At 39.5% G+C, this 20,088-nt stretch overlaps 1 protein-coding gene across 1 annotated transcript in view; it reads right to left on the bottom strand.

Annotated features, from left to right (window-relative positions):
- RORB (RAR related orphan receptor B) overlaps positions 1 to 13,465 on the bottom strand; it is a 39,042-nt gene extending 25,577 nt beyond the window's left edge. The window contains exons 1-4 of the mRNA XM_067316049.1: positions 13,348 to 13,465; positions 11,159 to 11,244; positions 6,592 to 6,733; positions 3,063 to 3,464 (exon numbers count right to left, since the gene is read on the bottom strand). Coding sequence (XP_067172150.1) covers positions 3,063 to 3,464; positions 6,592 to 6,733; positions 11,159 to 11,244; positions 13,348 to 13,465 — 748 coding nt within the window. The remainder of the gene's footprint in view (positions 1 to 3,062; positions 3,465 to 6,591; positions 6,734 to 11,158; positions 11,245 to 13,347) is intronic.
- Between the last annotated feature and the right edge of the window lie 6,623 nt (positions 13,466 to 20,088).

Raw genomic sequence — 20,088 nt, 5'->3', positions numbered from 1 at the left:
TTTACTAGCATTTAACATTTTCATTAATAATGTGGAAGAGAGGGTTCACAGCATGTTAATTAAATGAACAGATAATTCTAAATTGAGAGAAGTCACAAACATCAACGAGGATGGAGACATAATGTAACAGGACCAAAAAGGTTAGAAAAATGAGTATGAAAGAGAAAATGAGATTCAAACTTGGAAAAGTGCATTAGAGATATTTTAATAAAGCTAGCCCTATACAGGAAAAAAGTAAGCGAGAAACAACCAAAGCAATAACACTTAAAGAGTAAGCAGCGAATTGGTTATTGATTGGCAAATAAAGCAGAAGCCACAAAGACTGCTTTGATCCTGGCCTGCCTGTGGAGAAATCACCATGTCTTGGAAAGGCGTACAGCAAATTTTAGAAGCTCAGAGGTGGAAGGAATTTTCAGGCATCCATTTATAGGGAAAAAATTAAGAGGGATACATTCAATCAAGATCAGGTAGGTGGCAAGTGAGGTGGTGCTTAAAAAAATGCAACTATTTGAAGAATATAAACATTAGGGAAAAACAAAGACTGGAGATCTCCCACATCATGAGATCTGCTAGAAGGTCTCCAATGAGGTAAAAAACTAACATTATTGGAATACTTAAAATGACTCAGTTCATCACTAGATGAGATAGTATAAAGAAATTTTTATCTAGGCACAAGGACTGATGCAGTATAGCTTTTCCATCTTCTATATTCTCTACGAGTTTCACCTAACAGTTAAGGCAGTGAACTTCCACTTAACATGAGTTAAATGTATTCCTAAATCTCACTGGAGTGAGTGGGATGCAATGCTACAGTAAAATTTAAGCACATTGTAATATGAAATCAACGAATACAAGCGCTTTTGAGTTTTCCTGTTTTGACTCAGAGACCGCAGTTTTACAGAAGCTCCAACAATCCAATGCAGCATTAAAAGGCTGTTTGTTTTTAAACACTGAAAATATCATTCAGCTGTGCACTAATCCCAATATTTTATGGTACTTCTCATCCGTTTTTTTCAGTTATGTCAGTTGATCTGTTTTACTACCTTATCTCTCACTAACAGCCTTACCTCTCTGCTACGGGTGTCATAAACGACATAGAAGAGAATTTGGGTAAAATCCTAACAATTTAGGAGCCCAGTTCCAATTTCCAAAGGAAGTGGGAAAAAAGTTCAGGCCTGCCCTAAAGCTCCATAAATCAAAAGATCCCATTGACTTCGGTGGGATCCTTTGGCTCCTAAAGCTATAGTCCCACGGCTATATTCCCACTGTTGGGCTCACTTCTGTAACTGAGCATAAACCCAAATTCAGGGACTGTCTGAACTGTCATATTTCCAGGTGCCTCCTCCGACTGTCTCTGGGAACATTTCCCTTTGGGAGCAGGGTGCACTAGGAAAACAGCTTTCAGGACAGCTTCAGGTCTCTTTGACACAAGCATGGGTAATGACCTATGGGGAAACTCCAGCAACTAATAGCTGAGAAGGGGTGATTGTCTCTGTTTGTGGCTGTTTAAATTGTCTCTCAGCTGTTTCTGCGTACTAAAAACACTATTCCCAGACTGAGGTTTGCACAAGCCATGTGTGAGTGATGGTCCCAGTCATCAGAGCCGAGAGGGAAGGTAAAGATGTTCCTTACTAACCTCCCACACTACTACACGGCAGGCGTAGGAGATCACTGGAGAGCAGCCCAGGCCAAACATGCCCAGTAACCATGCCCAACTGAACAGAGTGCCAGAAAAGCATAACTTTCTCCTCTGCTGTTTGTAAGTACGGTGTGCAGTTTGTCACACACCTTCCTGCACATGAGCACACATGGGAGCAAATACACACCTAGCTGCACCTGTAGTTCTTATCAGACATTAACTACTACACCCACCCTTTCTGTAACACCCACTGAGAGCATCTGTAGCATTATCACCCCTGGCTCACACATCTCCACCCAGGGCCCTCAGATGGTCTGAGTGCATGCACGCATTTACACTTCTTGGTATTTTCTTTTTTTGCATACACAAGGCAGCATGGCCAGGCCAGAGCTCTAGAGTTTTTTTGTAATGTGACGTTAATTCATTTGTTATGGGTGCTGTTGAACAACATATATATTTTTTCCTTCTTCTTCTTCTTTCTTTTTAATTAAACCCAATTAAAGAAGTATTACCCTTTAATTATATTCTCAACCACAACTGACTCAGCATTCATCACTTGCTGAGGTGGGAAGTACCTAATTAGGATGCCAAACTTCTTTCATGTTATTTCTTTACAACAGAAAGCACTGCTTCCTGTTGGGTTGGAGCAGTAGGACTAGAGCCATTAGCTGAACAGAAACCTTCCCTAGGGAATGATCTCTAACTGGCCTTTCAAACTCTCACATCTCACAGAGAGGTCTCTTTGCTGCTTTTCAAGAAAGAAATTACAGGACAGATGCCTGAGATGCTTCTCCAAGACATTCTAGCCATTGAGCAGGGCTACATGACTATGTTCACCTCAATCTTGTTTGTGCATCTCATGAGATCAGTGAACTTACTCTGAATGTACACCCCCACACAGAAGTAGGGAAGCTGGTGCTTTATGCAATAAATACCCCAGAATGAGCTGCTGGTGGGATTCTGGGTGTTGACAAGAATATGGGAGGCTGGTTGAAGAGATCATTTATCCGTCCTAGTAACAAGCTCATTTGTAACAAGCTCCCCACTGCTAATTATCACTTGGTTCTGATTGATTCATCACCTGCTTTGGTGTTTCCATTTCATAAACAACACATGAAGTGCTAGGTTTAAGAAACTGAATAACTTGCAGATTTTGGTAAAAAACAAACAAAAAAAACACAAAAAAGCTAGCCTGGCCTGTGAATTGCCTCCATACTATACTAATTACTGCCACACTGATTTTCTTTCCTTTAGTTCCTCTGTGTGTGTGTACACATACATATCTATGTGCATATATAATTACTGTACAATGGCATACAGAATGCCTGTGTAATGTTTTAATAAAGATGACACTGTAATCTAATTTATATATATCCATTACAAGCTGCAAATTGAACACTGGAGGAATACGAAATGTCCTTACCTATTTCAGTCATGGATATCCCCGGAGCTAATTGCCCATTGTTGAAAGAGCTATAGGTAAACAAGTTTGGTACAGAAGCGAGGTCATAGATAGGTTCCTGCTTTATCTGTTTGATTCCAGTCATGTCTAACCCAGACTGATCTGGGGAAGGCTGGGCAGAATCCACGTTATAATAACCCTCAGACTTCGGCAGGTCGATGACGTGCCCGTTGGAGTAAGCGCCGCCGGTTTCATTATTCAGGTTGCTCAAGCCGTTGCTGATGCTGTTGCTATAAACCCTGGCAAGGGCTTCGGCCTCGCCGCTCTGCTGCTGCCGCTGCTCCTGCAGTCGCTGCTGGTGCTTCTGCACTTCAGCGTACAGGCTATCCCTCTGCTTTTTGGACATTCTTCCAAATTTCACAGCTGAAAGGCAAAACACAATGCAAACCATTGTTCTCTCTCTCTCTCTCTCTCTCTCTCTTTCTCTCTTAATTCCCCATACCCCCATTGCTTTCCGATATTTACTTTTAACATTGCTTTTGCTGCAGAAATTTATCTTTTTCTGTGGAAATGAGAGAAGATGCATAGCTTTACACCATATGCATCTCACAAATGGAACAATATCGAGTGCTTGCATTTACAAGGTGACAACAACAACTCCCTTTTGGCAGGAAGGGCCTCAGTCAAGTAACTTACTTCCTACTGTGAGTGTTAAAAAGACCTGCATCTTTTCTCTTGTCTCTGTGTTCACCATACAACAACCCAGAGCTATAGGAAATGTACAGTCTTTAGTTTCACATCCTATGTGATTTATCAACTTTCCACAAACCTTTAAACTTCACTAACAGGATTAGTACTCTGGATGAAAACAAGCCCTAAAACCTTTTTATCGCATCCTTTCAATGGGGTGTTATCTTCATACTTTTTTTTTTTTTTTTTTTTAACGTTACAGGTTAGAGTTAGAACCTGGAGGAAAATAACACATGTGAAGGCAAACAACACAAATGAATGTCATCTTTTTCACAGAGGCAAGACTCAGGGATTTACACAAACAATTTACATAATTTCCATGCGCAAAATCCATGTATTCCCTCTGATGAGAAAGGGAGGAAAACATCAGCGTGCTAACCACTATCCCCAGGAACAGGGTTCATTACATCAACATTGAAGTTTTCAAAAACAACAGGTTAACTGCTGCAGAATTATGAGGAGTGAATCTACCGCCTGAATATATAGTGGATCACACCTGATTATCTTTTTCCCCCTATGTGTCTTCAAATTCTGGCTTTCTATTAGACCAGACCTTGGGATCTCAGATGAAAGATAGCTTATTTTGCTCTAGAACAAGTGAGATCCTTCAGCTAAGGATATATCTAGAAGAGTTTATCAGAGCACAGATAACAGGACTTTCTCTTTGAAATATAGTTACAAAACAAACAGGAAACACTCATTTTTATACACGAAGGAGTATTTTCCAATGCTGAGTATTTCTAGTCAATTTGTAAATTGAGATCAATTCAGAATCATCAGAAATAGTAGCACAAGGTGGGCTTGGTTCCCATTTTCGCTAACCCATTGTTCACCTATAAACCTCCAGAAGAGTCCAAGCCCTACACGTGGAAGGACATGAAACTCTTCTCCAGGGAAGAGAACAGAAAAGGAAGAGAATAATATCAAAAAGGAGTGTAAAACCATCAAGGAGAATGGCTGCCCCTTTGATTTGTTTGCAGTGCTTCACTCTAAGAACTTTTTTCTCTTGCTATCAACATCAACTTACTGTCCCCTTCACACTGGCTGCAAGCTACCTTATACAAACATGTAGACCGCCTCTGGAATCTGTCCTCAATGCATTTCACACTCTTACGGACAGTATACAATGACTTTATTTTGAAAAATACAACTGCATATTTTCTTTAATTTTAGGGCTTGAGTAATAAAAACAAACACCCACTGTTTATTCTCATTATATATTCATTAATTGGATTCTCCAGCTGCTGTCAATTAGCATCCTGCCTCCGCATGATAAAAATGAATCTGTTTTATGGCTGAGAGGTAAAATTCACATTCAATTTCTCTGTTAAAAAAATCCATAAAGGTTGTTTTAAACTTGTGAGAGACCTCAATATTGTTAAGTATAAGCACCCTCACATAAACAATGAGAGAAGAAGGAGATGCTGTCAGAAGAATCACTCTTTGTCTGCAGGCAGCAGTCCCTGAATTACAGGTTGAGAAGACAGCGCTGTCAGTCACATAAAATTGTCCCTGTGATACCTCAAATCCTTGGGAGACATTACTTCTAGGGAGAAAGCACATCATGCTGATGAATTACTGGAATTTTACTACTTTAATCTCCTTTGGGCAGAGGCAGGAGCTAAGGCATCAAGTATGCTGCACGATAGGACCAAAAGGAATTCGTGGATTAAAAGCTAGACTGTAAGACCCCTCCCAGACTGAAGAGATCTAGCAACGTGTTTCAAAGAACTATAGGACATACTGAGGTGGGAAAAGACCTATTAGAGGGCAAATTTAAAACAAGTTTATAAACTGTTAACCGTCTAATGAACAAAACTTCATAGTGCTTTATGCAACTTATCCCTCAATGAACATTAATTTCCAATGACACATTTTGTGTATACTTTTTAAGACAGAATGTCACTGCCAGGAAATCCAAATTAATATAACCTGCCTTCAAAAGTATGACATTTTCTTCTGCTACTTGGTGACAATTTAAAACCTTGCTGTGATCTGGAAACCTCCTACAGTAGCAGTGGTGCCTGGGGCAGGTAGGACATAGGCAACTTTGCTCGAGCTTTGCATGGCATCTCCAAGGTGCCCTGCAGACCAGGTCTGGTCTGGCTCATGTTTGAGGCCTGCTGGTCACAGCTGGTCGCACCACAGGTAGGAAAGTGGGTCTGAGGTCTCCCAGGACCAAAGGGTACCACCATTCTATATACCATTGAGCTCCCCTCTGAAGTTTCACATGGTATAGTTTCCATTTTCAGTACTAACCTATGAAGTGTAGACCTAGACAGGGGCAGGTGACAAAATATAGGTGAAAGAAATGTCTCTCTTATAATGCAAAATGTTCAGCCAAGTGCTCTGAATAAAACAAACAAAAAACCCTAATACGATCAAGATGTGCTTTTGTTTTTAAACTGCCTATTTACTGTCACAGACTTTTGGAGATTTCAAGGAAAGGGATGCTTTCATACATCAATATTTAATGTCACTAATATAAGAGGTTGTCTAAACCGCAATATGAATCTGTCTCTCCAGAGGTGACCCTTATGTGCTTTTGATCAGGACAACACATTTCATTTCTGACTCCTTCCATTTCAAACTCATACTGCTCTCCATTTTGCTATTCTCCCCACCCCAGTCCATGAAAACACGCTCCTTTTGTTAACTGAATGGCAAAGCTCTGCCTCGCAGTATGTGCATTACTCCTTCTCCTCTCTCTCCTTCCAGAAATCTGTAGGTAGTTTAAGTCAGGCAGCAATGAAAAGAGTTTCAAAGGACTGAGGCATGAAGCAGGGATCTGACTCCTTACCATCTCGAGACATTCCCAGGGCAAGACACTTCTGCAGCCGGCAGTGTTGGCAACGATTTCTGTTGGTTCTGTCAATTAAACAGTTTCTCTGCCTTGGGCAGGAGTAAGAGGCATTGTTCTGCTGACTCCGCCGAAAGAATCCCTAGGGACAAAGAGCGAGAGTGAGAAAGAGAGAGAGAGAGAGAGAGAGAGAGAGAGAGAATTACCATGTACATGTATGTGCACATGCACATGTGCGTACACACACACACACACACACACACACAGAGAACCATGTAAATGACTTCAGTAAACTCTTATTTAGTGCAATTTCATTCATGCTACAGCTTTGCAGATGCTCTAGCCTTTCCTTGCATGATGAAATTAAAGAACTTTCACTATTAGCCAGGAGATTTGTGCATTATTCTGTAAGGAATATAATTATTACTTTGTTAAAAGGCAAGCAATAGAGTTACAAAATACATGCCTATCTCATAAGAACCACCATGTATCATCTAATGCTTCTTCCTAACAGAGGACAAACACATCTGTGTTTGTAAACAGATGACAAAAGTATTTGTTCTCACTATTTTCTTTCTTAAAGGAAAGAGACAGTAAAACCAACACTGGCTATGCATAGCGTTAGAAGGTGAAGTCTGCTGCTTAGTTTAACCTGGCAAATGTTGATCTTATCTGGAGAGACACTTTAGGAGTGAAAAGTAATTCAAATTCAAGCATCCACAAAAGCACTAGGGTTTAATGACTGTATCAAGTAAAGCTCACATGCAAAGGAGAAAGCAACACCTTTAGTCACTACCATGAGAAAGTAATGACATTTTACATGTCCATGGAATATATCATTATTCATTTTACTTATTTAAAATTTGGTAGTTATTCTAGCTCCTGCAAGGTTTTCCTGGTCAGTTGTTGGGCAATTTAACTAAAGATCAGTGGGCTATAACTAGATTATTAACTCATACCTAAGGGCCTCATGAGCTCCTAACCACTAGGAATGACGCCAAGAGGCAGTGTTATGGTATAAATGACATGCAGTGACAGAGGTGACAAGAGCAATGAAACCAGGGGATGAGGATGAGAGACAGAGAGAGAGTTTTATCTGATAGTCTTCTTTCCTGTAAAATAAAGCACAGAAAGAACAGCAAGTCCAGAGAGAGGCAGAGAGAGAAACAAAGAAAGGAAGTTCGCTGGCAAACTTAGCCACTTTAGAAGCAGGTAACTGCACAGTTGTGTAGTAGGAAAGATGAAGGATAGCTTAGCAACTGCAGGAAGTCATGAAGAGAAAAAGAGTAGAAAGTGTCATTACTGCACTGTTACACTAGTGACACGAAGTTACATGGTGGCACAAAAGCGGTTGTGCCTTTCTAGGCTGGTTTGTAAACTGCCCTGAATCCAAAAGCAAGAGCTGATTCCATTTAGCAGGAAAAAACTGTGTTATCTCATGAGAGATATTAATAATAAGACATGAAAGTTGCAAGAGCTGTGCGTTTTGGGGGAATGACAGTGGGGAAACTATTGGGCTATGTTGTAACAAGGCTCAATTCATCTGCAAAAGGTAGCATGTGAAGGTTTGCTGAAGTCTTAGTGAACTGCATATGAATGGCATGGGGTGTCAAGAGTGATGGACAGGACTAAGGACACTGGTGTTGCTAGTTCATTAAGTCATGAGTAAAGAGACTCACTTCATCCACCCTGTGCTGGATTTATCAGTGATTATAATATATCTAAGAATTAATTTAAGTTGCATTATATGCACTTTGGGAAACACGGATGTTCTTTAGGGGAACTATTAGGCAAAATCTGGTGGTGATTTATCTGATCGTGCTTGATCAAAACTCTGCTGAAGCTGTAGGGGGAGTTTAATTTAAGGATAAATGGATGCTAATTGTAGGACATTTCTCATCTATTTCCTGAACTTTACAGTCAATTTTGTTTTTTACATAAGTAGGATTTTCCAGTTTAGATTTTAGCAGCTCTTCTGTGAACAAGGATTTGAGAGAACAAATGAACTAAATGAAGTTAAAATAACACCAAATAACACTCTAGCATTGACTGTGCTTTATCCTATATTGTTATTTTCCCCCCAATAATGTTGATTTCATCTCACAAGAGTTTACTTGTTTATTCTTTGTCCCTCTTAGAAAAAAATCAAGAGTTCCATTAAAATGTTAACCTACAACAGGCAATTTATTTTTCCAGGAAGATTTTTGTACTCTTTTGCTCCCCCATAAGATCTAAATGTTTTACTACAAGTTATAGAGCATCACTTTATATCATGTTTAGGGGATCTTTAAATAATAAAGGCTATATTTACAGAGAATAATTCCCCTTTGGGGAAGGATGAGGCAATTCATTACTGAGGAGCAAGATATAAAGACAGGTCTCCCAATATTCCCAACACCGACAACAAGTCTGTCTGCATCTTGAATGATTCACTTTATCCATCACTGTCAGCCAGTCTGAAAATGGAAATGGTCGCACACGTCTGAGTTACTACACAAAGTAGTGCTACCAAACATTTTGCTGTGTGGGGAGGCAGGAGGGATGATAAGAGGCCTCCCAGGAAAGCAGGTGCCGCCGAGACACATGAGGTGGAAACCTGTCTTCAGGTTTCACCCTTCCAGCGCAGACAGTGGCAGAAGCACCATTTTATTCAAGGGCCTCAGCACGTTACTCAGCACATCCAGGCACACAGCCCAGAACAGCAGTGGTGTTTGTGATGCCTGTTCAGCACTTAGCACCTGCATTTGCAGTGGCATAGCTAACACAGAGACACCGAGCGAAAGGATTTCGTGCCCTTTGAAGTCTGTCGCACCACCACCAGCAGCACAGTGCTCAGATGGCGGGTCCTGAAACACCGCAGCAGTCTGGTGAGGGGCTCAATGTGAGTGCGCGTTTGTGGGGCTGGTCTCTCCTCTTTCTTCCACGTGCACTCTCCCTCTTAATTAATTGAGATTTCTAATGCTTTCAGACAAAAGGAGCCAGAAATGAGCTGTTATTAGTATGCAAACTGAGCAAATAGTTATTTAATTGTTGGACAATGAGGAGCTGATTTATGCTGCCCGAGACAGCGCTTACCTTAAGAGATACCTTTGACAAACTGAAATGCCTCCCATTGGACCTGATGTGAAAACTGACATCTTTTTTTCACGACAAGCTCACAAAACAAGATCTGACTAATTGATCTGATACTGCAAACTGGCACAAAAACAATAGGGTTAAAACTGCTGTAAGTGGAAGAGGAGCTCTTTATCTCAATAAGCAATCCACATACAGAGCTGAGAGGTATCGTCTCCTCTCGAAGCACACACAAGGGCCAGCATTAACACTAATCACATCTACGGGAGACTCTACCCCTGACTGCTCTGTGTAGGCTGGGTACAGAGACAAGAAGCTCCTTTTCTGCTTAAAGAGTTTTTCTCCTGTTGTTTTTGTGCCAATTTTGAAGTATCAGATCAATTAGTCTAATCCTGTTTTGTGTGATCATCATAAAAAGATGCTTATTTCCAGTCCAGCGTCACAATAAGACAGTGTCACAATGAGAGATGTTTCCGTTACAATTCTTAGCGTTTCTGAAAGGAGGATCTGATCTTTGACAATGTATTGCTTCTCAATGCATTGGCATTAAATTAAACTCTTTCTTTCAGCAATGGGTGCATTCAAATTTTCAGATTTTTCAGATGTTTTAAAATTTTGTAAAGCATTAAGCAAATACAGACTTGCCATTTCACTCTCCAAAGATGCATCTACCCTTAAATGTACCAGCTGGTGACTTTGCATATAGAAGAAATCAGAGGTGCTCCCCCACCACCTTTGCAACTTCACATTTAAACTCGAAGTGGAATTACTGACGTGTGCAGTGTAAAATTCTGGATTTCCATCAGTAATGAAATAATTCCTTAGATAAGCTCACCACAGAGCCTTTTTAAAATTGCAAACTGAGGCCTTCCTTCAGTTGGCTTGGGGGTCTGACTGGAGCTGATTTGAGCCCATGGCCGGGCTAACACGATGAAGCAGCATGAAGGGTGTTTTTACCTCCAATTCCCAACAATTCTCCTATGCTGGAGCTTAAAAGAAGGAAGGTAAAGGATCTTTTTACACTACTCATAATGTGAGGCATTTTTTCCTTTGGAGATATGAGTTTGGCTTGTAGAGAATACAAAGGGGATAAAATACGACCAGACACCTGTAAGCTTTTAAGATCCTGAACTGAGATACTGCACCAACTTTTAATGCTGTACGGATTGTGTAGTAAACAAGAGAACAAATCCAGCTCTGAAGCTGATTTAAGGTAGAACATGTATGACTTACGTTTGCCAGCCTCTGTATCAGCACTTATACTGCATCAGATGCGATTAAGTCATGTTTCAAACAAGGAGGCAATTCTAAAGACTATTTGATGAAAAAGGAAAGCAACTAGTAAAATTAGACATGAAACACATCTACATCAGCAGCAGGCTTTACAGTCTTTGGCTCCCCTTGTTTGAAAGAGTGTCACGGCGTATTATTACGCACATATGCCTGAGGCTAATGCAGATGCTGATGACTGTGCTGTATTAAAATCTCATACCTTGCAGCCTTCACATGTGATGACTCCATAGTGTATTCCAGAGGACTTATCTCCACAAATTTTGCATGGTATCACTTCAATTTGCGCTGAAAAAAACCAAACAAGACATCTGTTTTGAGTACCCAATTCTATTTCATTTCTTTCTTCCTCAAATGAAGATCATAAAAATTAGAGTTATACAGTAGGTAAACTGTTCATCCTCCTGACAATATAAAACTGCTTTGTATTGTATTACATGTTTCTGAATGCTTTGTTTAGAAGAGTTTTAATTGCTTCACATTATGTAGTTTCTACCATTCCCCGCAAAACTCTCTTCAACAGTTTAAGCTATCTCATGATTAGCAAGTTTTTCCTTGTATTCTTCTCTTTTGTTTTTACTTGTAAATTTCATCATCATTATTGCTAATGACAGTCATTAGGGATCCTAAATAATTATCTAGATTGTTCTTGTTTACACTTTTCAAATATTCACGACTTTACTCTTTATTTTGCTGAGGTAGAATTACACAGTATGTTTCGATGCATTTTTCACAGCATTAAAGATGATGAAGCTTTCACATCCTTCAAATTATGGCTTCAAGACAGACCAAGATACAAATTCCACTAACATAAATGGGTTTTAAAATGACTACTTAACCTCTTCTCTTCAAGCCATTTGTTTCAGCACTAATTTAGAGGTAAGCAAGGACCATAAGCTGAGATTAAGTATCCAGTGCCTATGCTTTGGGATTCTGGGGCTAGACAAATGATTCAGAAAGCAATCAGAGATTCAGTGGCAGGCATTATCTGAAGATGTTTAAATAGGGATATGTTCAGATCTTTTTACAAACAAAATGGTCATTTAATTCATAGCAGGAAAATATATTCCACATATCTTCCAATTTTTTTTTCTTTTGCTAACATACCTATTTGCTTCCCTCAGCTGAACTTTGAATTCTGAATACATTTTTCTCGTCTGCACTGTAAGAGAACATGCTCTGATATGTAGGGAAAGACTGTGTCTTATTCTAGGAGGACATGCTGAGGAGAAGAAATGCAAAACCTACTTTGACTCCCATTCATTGTTTTCCTGTGTGGGATCCAAGCCTCTCTGTAATTCTCATCCTACTAGATGACAACTGTTATAGCTGGTAAGACAGCTTTCCCGCATACCCAGGGCAGCAGTAGCACCAGTTCATATCCCTGAGTAGTACAGCTGAGAGCTTGTGCATTTGGGCTACCTTGAGTACAAGGACTGCTAACTCTTAGTATGCTGGTTGGACATGTACAACTCCAAAAGGGATTGGCAGACTAGGAAACAAGATTATATTTTACATGCTGATCCCCAAAACAGCATTCCATTTCAAATCTATGTTCACTTAAAGGGGTCATAAATGCTGGAAAAAACTTACTTAAAAATGACTGCACATTGTAAGCTAAGCCCTAAGCACACTTCTACAATGAATGCTGTGGCAATATAATGGCATGATCTGTATTTTGCCCAGTTTAAACCTATAGTTATCATTTATCACTCCTAGTAGAAGACAAGAGTTTTCTATGAGTAATCTTCCTACCAACATGAGGTTGAAGGACCAAAACTCAGAGCACTATCCTGCAGAGGCATCGCACGTCCCCTTGGGAGGTGCAGTGCCTTCCCCACTCCACGGTAATTATGTGGGCTACGGATTTACAGTAAGCTCCATAAGGTGAACACTGGTGGCCCCTATTCTCTGGAAACTCAAGTAACTATTACCCTGGGACACCATACCCAAAAGAGCCAGGGAAAAGAGAGATTTGTGGATGTCTGGAAAAACTTTAGCTTGCCACCGTGAGCTCAGTTTCCTGAGATGTTATCGCTGATCAAGAACGTTTTTAAGCAAGGCTAGCACTAGTTTAGGCAAGCAAACCAGCTTTTAAATTGCTCCCAATCCAACATGATTAGGCTGAATTTTAGAAGACTGTAATTTGTTGCTAATATGTTTTAGATGGAGAAGGCCCAGGACCAAAATCTCGGATGTCTTCGCACTTAAGAAAGTTCATATCCAGAACATTAGCCATCTTGGCATGATATCTTCATAAAATTGGGGGAAAATCTTTACAGAAAGAAAGCTGCAGTTCCTTGGCAATTTTGCCTCTTCTACAGTTTGATCTTGCTAAAAATTTCCCATGCCTTATCCCCACTGAGGTCATTAAAACATTTAAACATGCACCTCCAGGTACTGATGTTTGAGAGGCTAGTTCAGCTAATTGCCCACAGATCCATGCTCGAGAGCCATGTGGAGGCAGCAAGGCTGGCCTCTGGGACAACGCGCTGCTTTCTGTTGACATGCCGCAAAGACAGATGTCAGTGCAGGAACTACAGTGGGAATACGAGGGGATCCTCAGGACAAGAGAAGACACAGGAGGAAAAAATAAATAAAAACAATAAGAAAATACTTTTAACGTGGTTTACTCGCATATACAGTCTGTAACTGCAATAGGAACAGAGACAGAGGAATTGATCCTGCAACACTCACAGAACTGAGCACAGCACTTGTCACTGTGAGCAATCAATAATTCCATGTGTGACTTGCGATTATAAGCACTACACTAATGGTAAATATTTGTGGATCAGGTCACTAAATGTTAAGGCTTTGGGTTTCAATTAATATGAAATAAACACTTTAGGCCCACAACTCATCAGTTATTTCAAACCCTTACTCAAAACTAACCATTTTATAAATTAGTAAATACAGGGTCTCTAGCAAATTGCTGCCACAGCTCTTTGGAGAACACACAGAAAAGGCAGCATCTTTAGGACACAAAAAGGCATTTGAAGAAGTTTGGAAAAGTAGACTCTGTTACTGTCTCCTAGGCATTTCTTTTTGTTCATAAGACAGCAGAACAATTTAAAGATTCATAACAGAAAACTTGAGTCGTTAATTGTACAGGCCAGATGAAAAAGAAGCCACTGTATTCTCAGAAACATCTTGAATTACTGTAATTAACACCCAGTGTACCAGGTTTCTTTTGCAGATTTAATGATTGTCAGGGGCTACTACACCTTTTTCACATTGCATCTTTGTTCAGCCACCAAGGATTATTTGTTGTCTTTCTTTCTCCCTTCTCCTCTTTAACCAACAATTTTGGGAACTGTATATTCTACCTCTCTTTATAGGTATTATAAAATAAGCAGCTTACTTCTGAACTCCTTACAAGTACAAAACGCATCCACTCTGTACTGTTTCCTGAATATTGAAGTAAAAATGGAATGAACTAATAGTGGAGTTGCCATAATGGTAACTTTCAGCAGCACAGGAAAAGAACTTATTTTATTCCAATCCAGTAAACACGAGGAAGTGTATAACAGCAAAACTACTTATCTTCACTTTTAAAGTCCTTCCACTTTCCTTCTTACCCATTTAATAATGCAATTCAGAATAATAACTCCTGCCTCTTTTCTAGCAATAACACGTCTCAACTGTCCATTTGCCCAATTTTTCAACAAGCACATTCAGTTTTTCTCCTTCTTAAGGAGTATCACTCCATAAAACTCTGCAAAACCACCATCATCCTGATATCTAACAGAAAAGTAATAATGTTTGGATACTTGGTGCATTGTGATTACTCAGTTGTGATGCCATGGTTCTTTTATCAGTACCATGGCATTGTTCCATCTCTCTGCTGTATTCATCTCTTATTTTATACTTAAGTTGAAAGTTCTTTGGGGCTGGTAACTGTCCAAAGGTTTATATGGCACCCTGAAAATCAGAATACTGCAATGGAAATGAATTAATTGCACATGAAAAATATTATTATTAATAATAATAATAATAATAATAATCCACAGTAGCTGCCTTCACCACCTGGAACCTAATTCACTCTCTCTGGACAAAAGGAAGAAGAGTGAAATTCTACTGAAGAAGCAAATACAAAGTCATATAATACACTTGAAATGAACCACTGAAAAAAAGAAATATGTACTTAAAGCTATCTTCAAACCAGGCATTAGTTATTTTCTCAAATGTTGCCTCAAGAGGAATAAAAAGGTGTGATGAATCTTTTTTTCCTAAGCTTGGAAAGAATTTACTCACCAAGACAAAATTCATTATTCTAAAATCAGGTTTCAAAAATTGTTATATCAGTGAAATTAGAAAAAAAATTGAAAAGAGATATAGAGTTTAACTTGCTAAATTTGTCTTGAAACAAAGATGAGAGTCAACAAGGCAGCTAACGTGTCAATTGTGTATTGGCAAGGACTGCCACTCAAAGCCATATGTTGTCTGACAAGAAAAAAGCAAAGCTCACGTTTTATATAATCCCAATTTAACATCTGAGGAACTTCATTCAGTAGAGACAGGACTATAATCTTCCAGACTTGTATCTTTGGTTCCAAGGGGGAAAAAATCTCAAGCTTTCAATATTTAGTTCTTGATCAAAAGAGTAGAGTAAAGTATAATGGACATGAACTTTGAAGGGGAAGTCCTCTCTCTAATTTGGTGATCCAGAAGAGATTGTACTTGGAAACATCAAGGATAATCAGAGAACCAATGGGGAAAAAAAGCAGCTCTTTCACCTTCCAAGAATTCCCATCACCCTTAAGCTGGAGTTCTTAGAAAACTGCTGGTAGATTGGCCCTGTTCATTTTCATGTTTGTATCCCTAAGTAATTTCAAATTAAATGTACTCAGCTTTCTTTATTTAGTTACCGATTTTGCTATTTCATCCTGACCTCTGTGAATTGGACAGTTCTTTTTTTTCCCTGAACGTTACCATCAGTAGAAGTTTCCGGTATAAGTTATGCCACCAATTAGATGTTTCTACTTTCCTTTGCAACTAGATTAGGCATTTTGTGGCTGCACAGCAACACTTCTGCTGCTTTGCATTTGTATTTAATTATCTGAAAATATACAATCAAGGATACTAGTCGGGTTTTCCAGCCTCTGCTATACCTCGTGCAATGAGAGCCACGACATCAGTAATATCTAAGCAAGCTAATTAATGCTAGCTAATGCTAATTAATGTGTCTGTAGATACATGTTGGCTGTCAGCCATACCCTAAATGAGCTGTTAAAATAAGCAGATATGATGAAATTCACACTGAAAAATACCTGCTTCATAAAACCTTAGCATTTTGCATGGTCATACATACAACCCCGGCTATGGGAGTGCACCCTGGACTCTGTAAGATCTGTGAACACTGACAGGTCTGTTCTGCCAAGGGCCCTCTGCGCATGTGCAACAACGTCAATGAATCCCAAATACGCCAAGTCTACTGCTGACATGCAGAGACACACAAATTCACAAAATGCAGCAGTTATTGTATATCTGTGTGTTTCACTGGCCACACAGGCCACACACAGTAGACTTGATCTGTACATGTTCTCTGCCAATTTGTCAAGGATTTCAAGGGAACTGGTAGTCCTGGCTGTTGGATATCCAGAAATCTGATAGATCATTACTCAAAATAGCAGGGTGATAGATTACTATTAAAAAGATTGTTTTCCCCATAAATTCGCACAATTGGCAAGTCTAATTTCCTTCACGGCCCCATGCTCTTAACTGAATTTTTTTTAGTTCATAATCAATGTCACTCAGAAAGTTTTTTGGTGACACATTTTCTTTCTCCCCTCCTCTTCTGTGATTTCCGGGGGGGGGGGGGGGGGGGAAATCCACTGCACCTCACCTCTTCTTACCACTTTATTACCTGACTGTTTTAAAGACTACAGGAGAAAAGCTTTGAAAAACTTTGGAGGCTTCTCAATGCAAAAAAGTAATCTTTTTAGATAGTTAGGCTGTGCTTTCTTATTGTGTGTATTTAACATTTGTTTTTTAGAAGGTCAGGATGAAGCAGACACACGCATTACAATGCTTGTAAGACCAACAAAAAGTTTCAAAGTAACAGTGTATATTAGCCTTTTTGCAGCTTTCACGTACGAAGGAAAAATATTTAGATCTACACTGTAGATACATACTTTGGGCAACTTTCTTGAGACCGCTTGTACTGTGGCTATAATGATGTTTACAGACCATTGTCACGTGTTTTGAAATTGATAGATGAAGAGTAATATGAGTTCAAATTATTATGGCTGCTCCAGAGCTACAGGTAATCTCCCAACCATCCATATTACCCTATCTTATTGTATCTTATTTGTTATACACTAATTCTGGAACGCATCTGGAAAAAATAATTTCCACTGATTATTTGTCTTTACATTCAGAGTGAAGGTGAAATTACAGGAAAAAAAAGAGCATAGTAGAACAACTTTTTCCCATCACAACATTAAGAACAGAAATAAACAAAAATGCTATTATTCAAATGTCCTTTCTTTCTCTTTCTGAGTGTAACTATAATAGATCTAACAGGGTTATTTAATAGTTTATGAATAGTAACAAGTTGATGTATGTTGTGATGGTCCAAGGATATAGATGAGATAAGATTTTCAGGTAGATATTATATCTTTTATCAAATCAGAGGACATATTCTTTTAAAAAGAAAAGCTTTTGGGGCACCAGCCTTTCATCATACCTGAGATAGAAACAAAGGACTTCAAACCTAAGATAGGTTAAGAATAATTGCTCAGAGCTGAATTTCATTATGCTAATCAACAAGAAAAGCTGGGAAATTTGCAAGGTTGTATGATTCTCTGTGGAGCAAAGGTGGATGTGAGCAAGAGGAGAACCATAACAGTCTTAAGAGTACTGACACAATGTCATGAGATAATTGATATCCACTTATTTTGGATTATCAGTCCTTTTTTCTGCAGAAGTGATGATTTTAATGAGTTAAAACATACAGTAAATTTACAGAATGTCTGTAAAGTGGACTTCCATTAAAAGCTTAAGGATTACTATGAGTCAGTGATGCAGATGCTATTTCCTGGACTCAAATCAAAGCTATGCAGCTGTTTCACGAAGAATGGCAGTCCAGAACTCAGAGAAACACCAAAGGGTTAAGAAGACCTCCAAGACACTGAAATTTCCTCCTAGCAGCTTATTTGTTTGCTTATTTTGGTGGAGACAGGGTGGATGAAGTGTGGGAGCCACACAAGCATCTGAGACTGTCAGGGCCTTTCCAGGGGTGGTTCAGGGAAGGGAGCAGAATCAGAATCAGAAGCACAAGTTTTCTGCGGGGGGCAGTGGAGGTTAGTACAGAGTAAGTGCAGCTCAGGGTCTGGATCCAAAAATATGAGAATAAGGCTCCTTGCCAGAAGCTATGGCTCAAAGCCTGACTCCTAAAAGTATGCACTCAAAGACACCACAAGGGTCAAAGCATCAGTAACTGTGACAACATACTTACTGCTCTGTAGATCTGTATGGAAACATGTTCATTGCCTTTCGATGTGGGCATTTCTATAACAATCTAGGAACTCTTTTTGTTTGTAACTCATATGCATGAAAACTATGTGTGCAACTTCAAAGGATGGTCTTGAAGTAAAACAAGTTACTACACAACTAAACCAAGTTGCCAAACCCACAATTTGGGCTCCATAGGTGAGTTCAAATCAGAGTTACTTAATTAAATTCTCAGAACTGTAGCCTGTGCCCATAAAGATGTCAGAAACTTGCCTTAATCCCAGGGCAAGATTTAAGTGTGTAATAAATGCAGAATTCTTACTGTACGGTTTCCACTTCCCTCAAAGACTCAAGCAACAGTTCTGCTGATACTGCACACTTTCCCTAAAGAGATTACTATTGTAATCCCAAATATTATACTAACCAAGCTATCTTATATTTGAGCTCATCAGATCCAACGTTCTGCAAATAATCTCTAGCAGCTTTAACTAGTGTTTATATAAGCTGGTCAGGATGGCTGTTTGAGCAATGAAGACCATGTTTTTCTATGCAACTGTCTACACAGTAAATGTGTGCTTTCTTGAACAATAGCAGCCAATCCAGAAAATACATTGCATGTACAAAGCTATTACCTAGAAGAGGCACACTTAGTATTTAGTCTGTCAAGATATTTTTCATAATTTGTGGATGTTCACTGACATAGCTTATAATATAGCAACAATTTAGCAGTTTAAGGACAAAATCTTTCTTTTCTTTCCTTGCCTTTACTCAGGAATTTGCTTAGAAAGCTGCTCAGTGCGGCCTGGCGGTTCTGATCTTTTTTTTTTTTTTTTTTTGATAGACCAGCAATCCCTGGCTATTTTTTTCAGGATAATGGACCAATGAACTTTGCAAGCTGAAGAAGAGTGGGATGGAAATGAGCTCATAACTTATTTCAGCTTGCAATGGAAGGCAAGGGGCAGTGCTTATTCTTAACTGAGCTGGAGCAGTCCCTGTTCGTGGCAGCACCTTGTTCTCCGGCCCATCGCTGCTGGGCTGCAGCTGCAGCATGCTCACAGTCCTTTCATCCTCCAAACAAAATATCATTGTGCTCAAACACCCCAGATTTTCTGTTCTTCCTGTAACACTCAAAGCCAGGACTTGATACAGTGCAAAGCCATCAGGAGAAATGAGGATCGTGGTATGGTTCAGGCCTCCACACAAATCCAGCTGACAGTCGGCAATTTCAGTACTCATGACTCAGGTGCCACTGAACAGAGCCTGAAGCCCAGAGGATTCAAGTATAATCCTATTTAACTCCTTCTCTAAGAATGTTTATTTTCCAAACCACTTCCCCAGCACTTGCTCTGATAAAAAGAAGAAAAGCTGCAGCAACACCGGGGACGGTGAGCCATCGGGAACAGCAACAGCCTGTGGGGTGGGGGTTAGTGGTGTAATATTATGGTGCTTTGAGAATGATTAAGAATTTAAAGAGGTTTGTTCAAACTGTGGATACACACAAAATACAGTTGCAGGACCCACAGAGAGTGCAGCTTTGCAGACAGCTGGGCCAGAACCTTGTCCTATCGCCTCACCTCTCAGATATTCTTTTTTTCATACTTATTTTGATATTTACAAATACCTGTTTTTGATAATTAATGCAAAAGTTATGCACAAGTTGTGGAAGATGCAGAGAAG

This window comes from Apteryx mantelli, chromosome Z (genome assembly GCF_036417845.1).
Source record: "Apteryx mantelli isolate bAptMan1 chromosome Z, bAptMan1.hap1, whole genome shotgun sequence".
Lineage (NCBI taxonomy): Eukaryota > Metazoa > Chordata > Aves > Apterygiformes > Apterygidae > Apteryx > Apteryx mantelli.
Note: the sequence above shows the minus strand (reverse complement) of the source record. Positions and strands in the feature narration are given on the sequence as shown.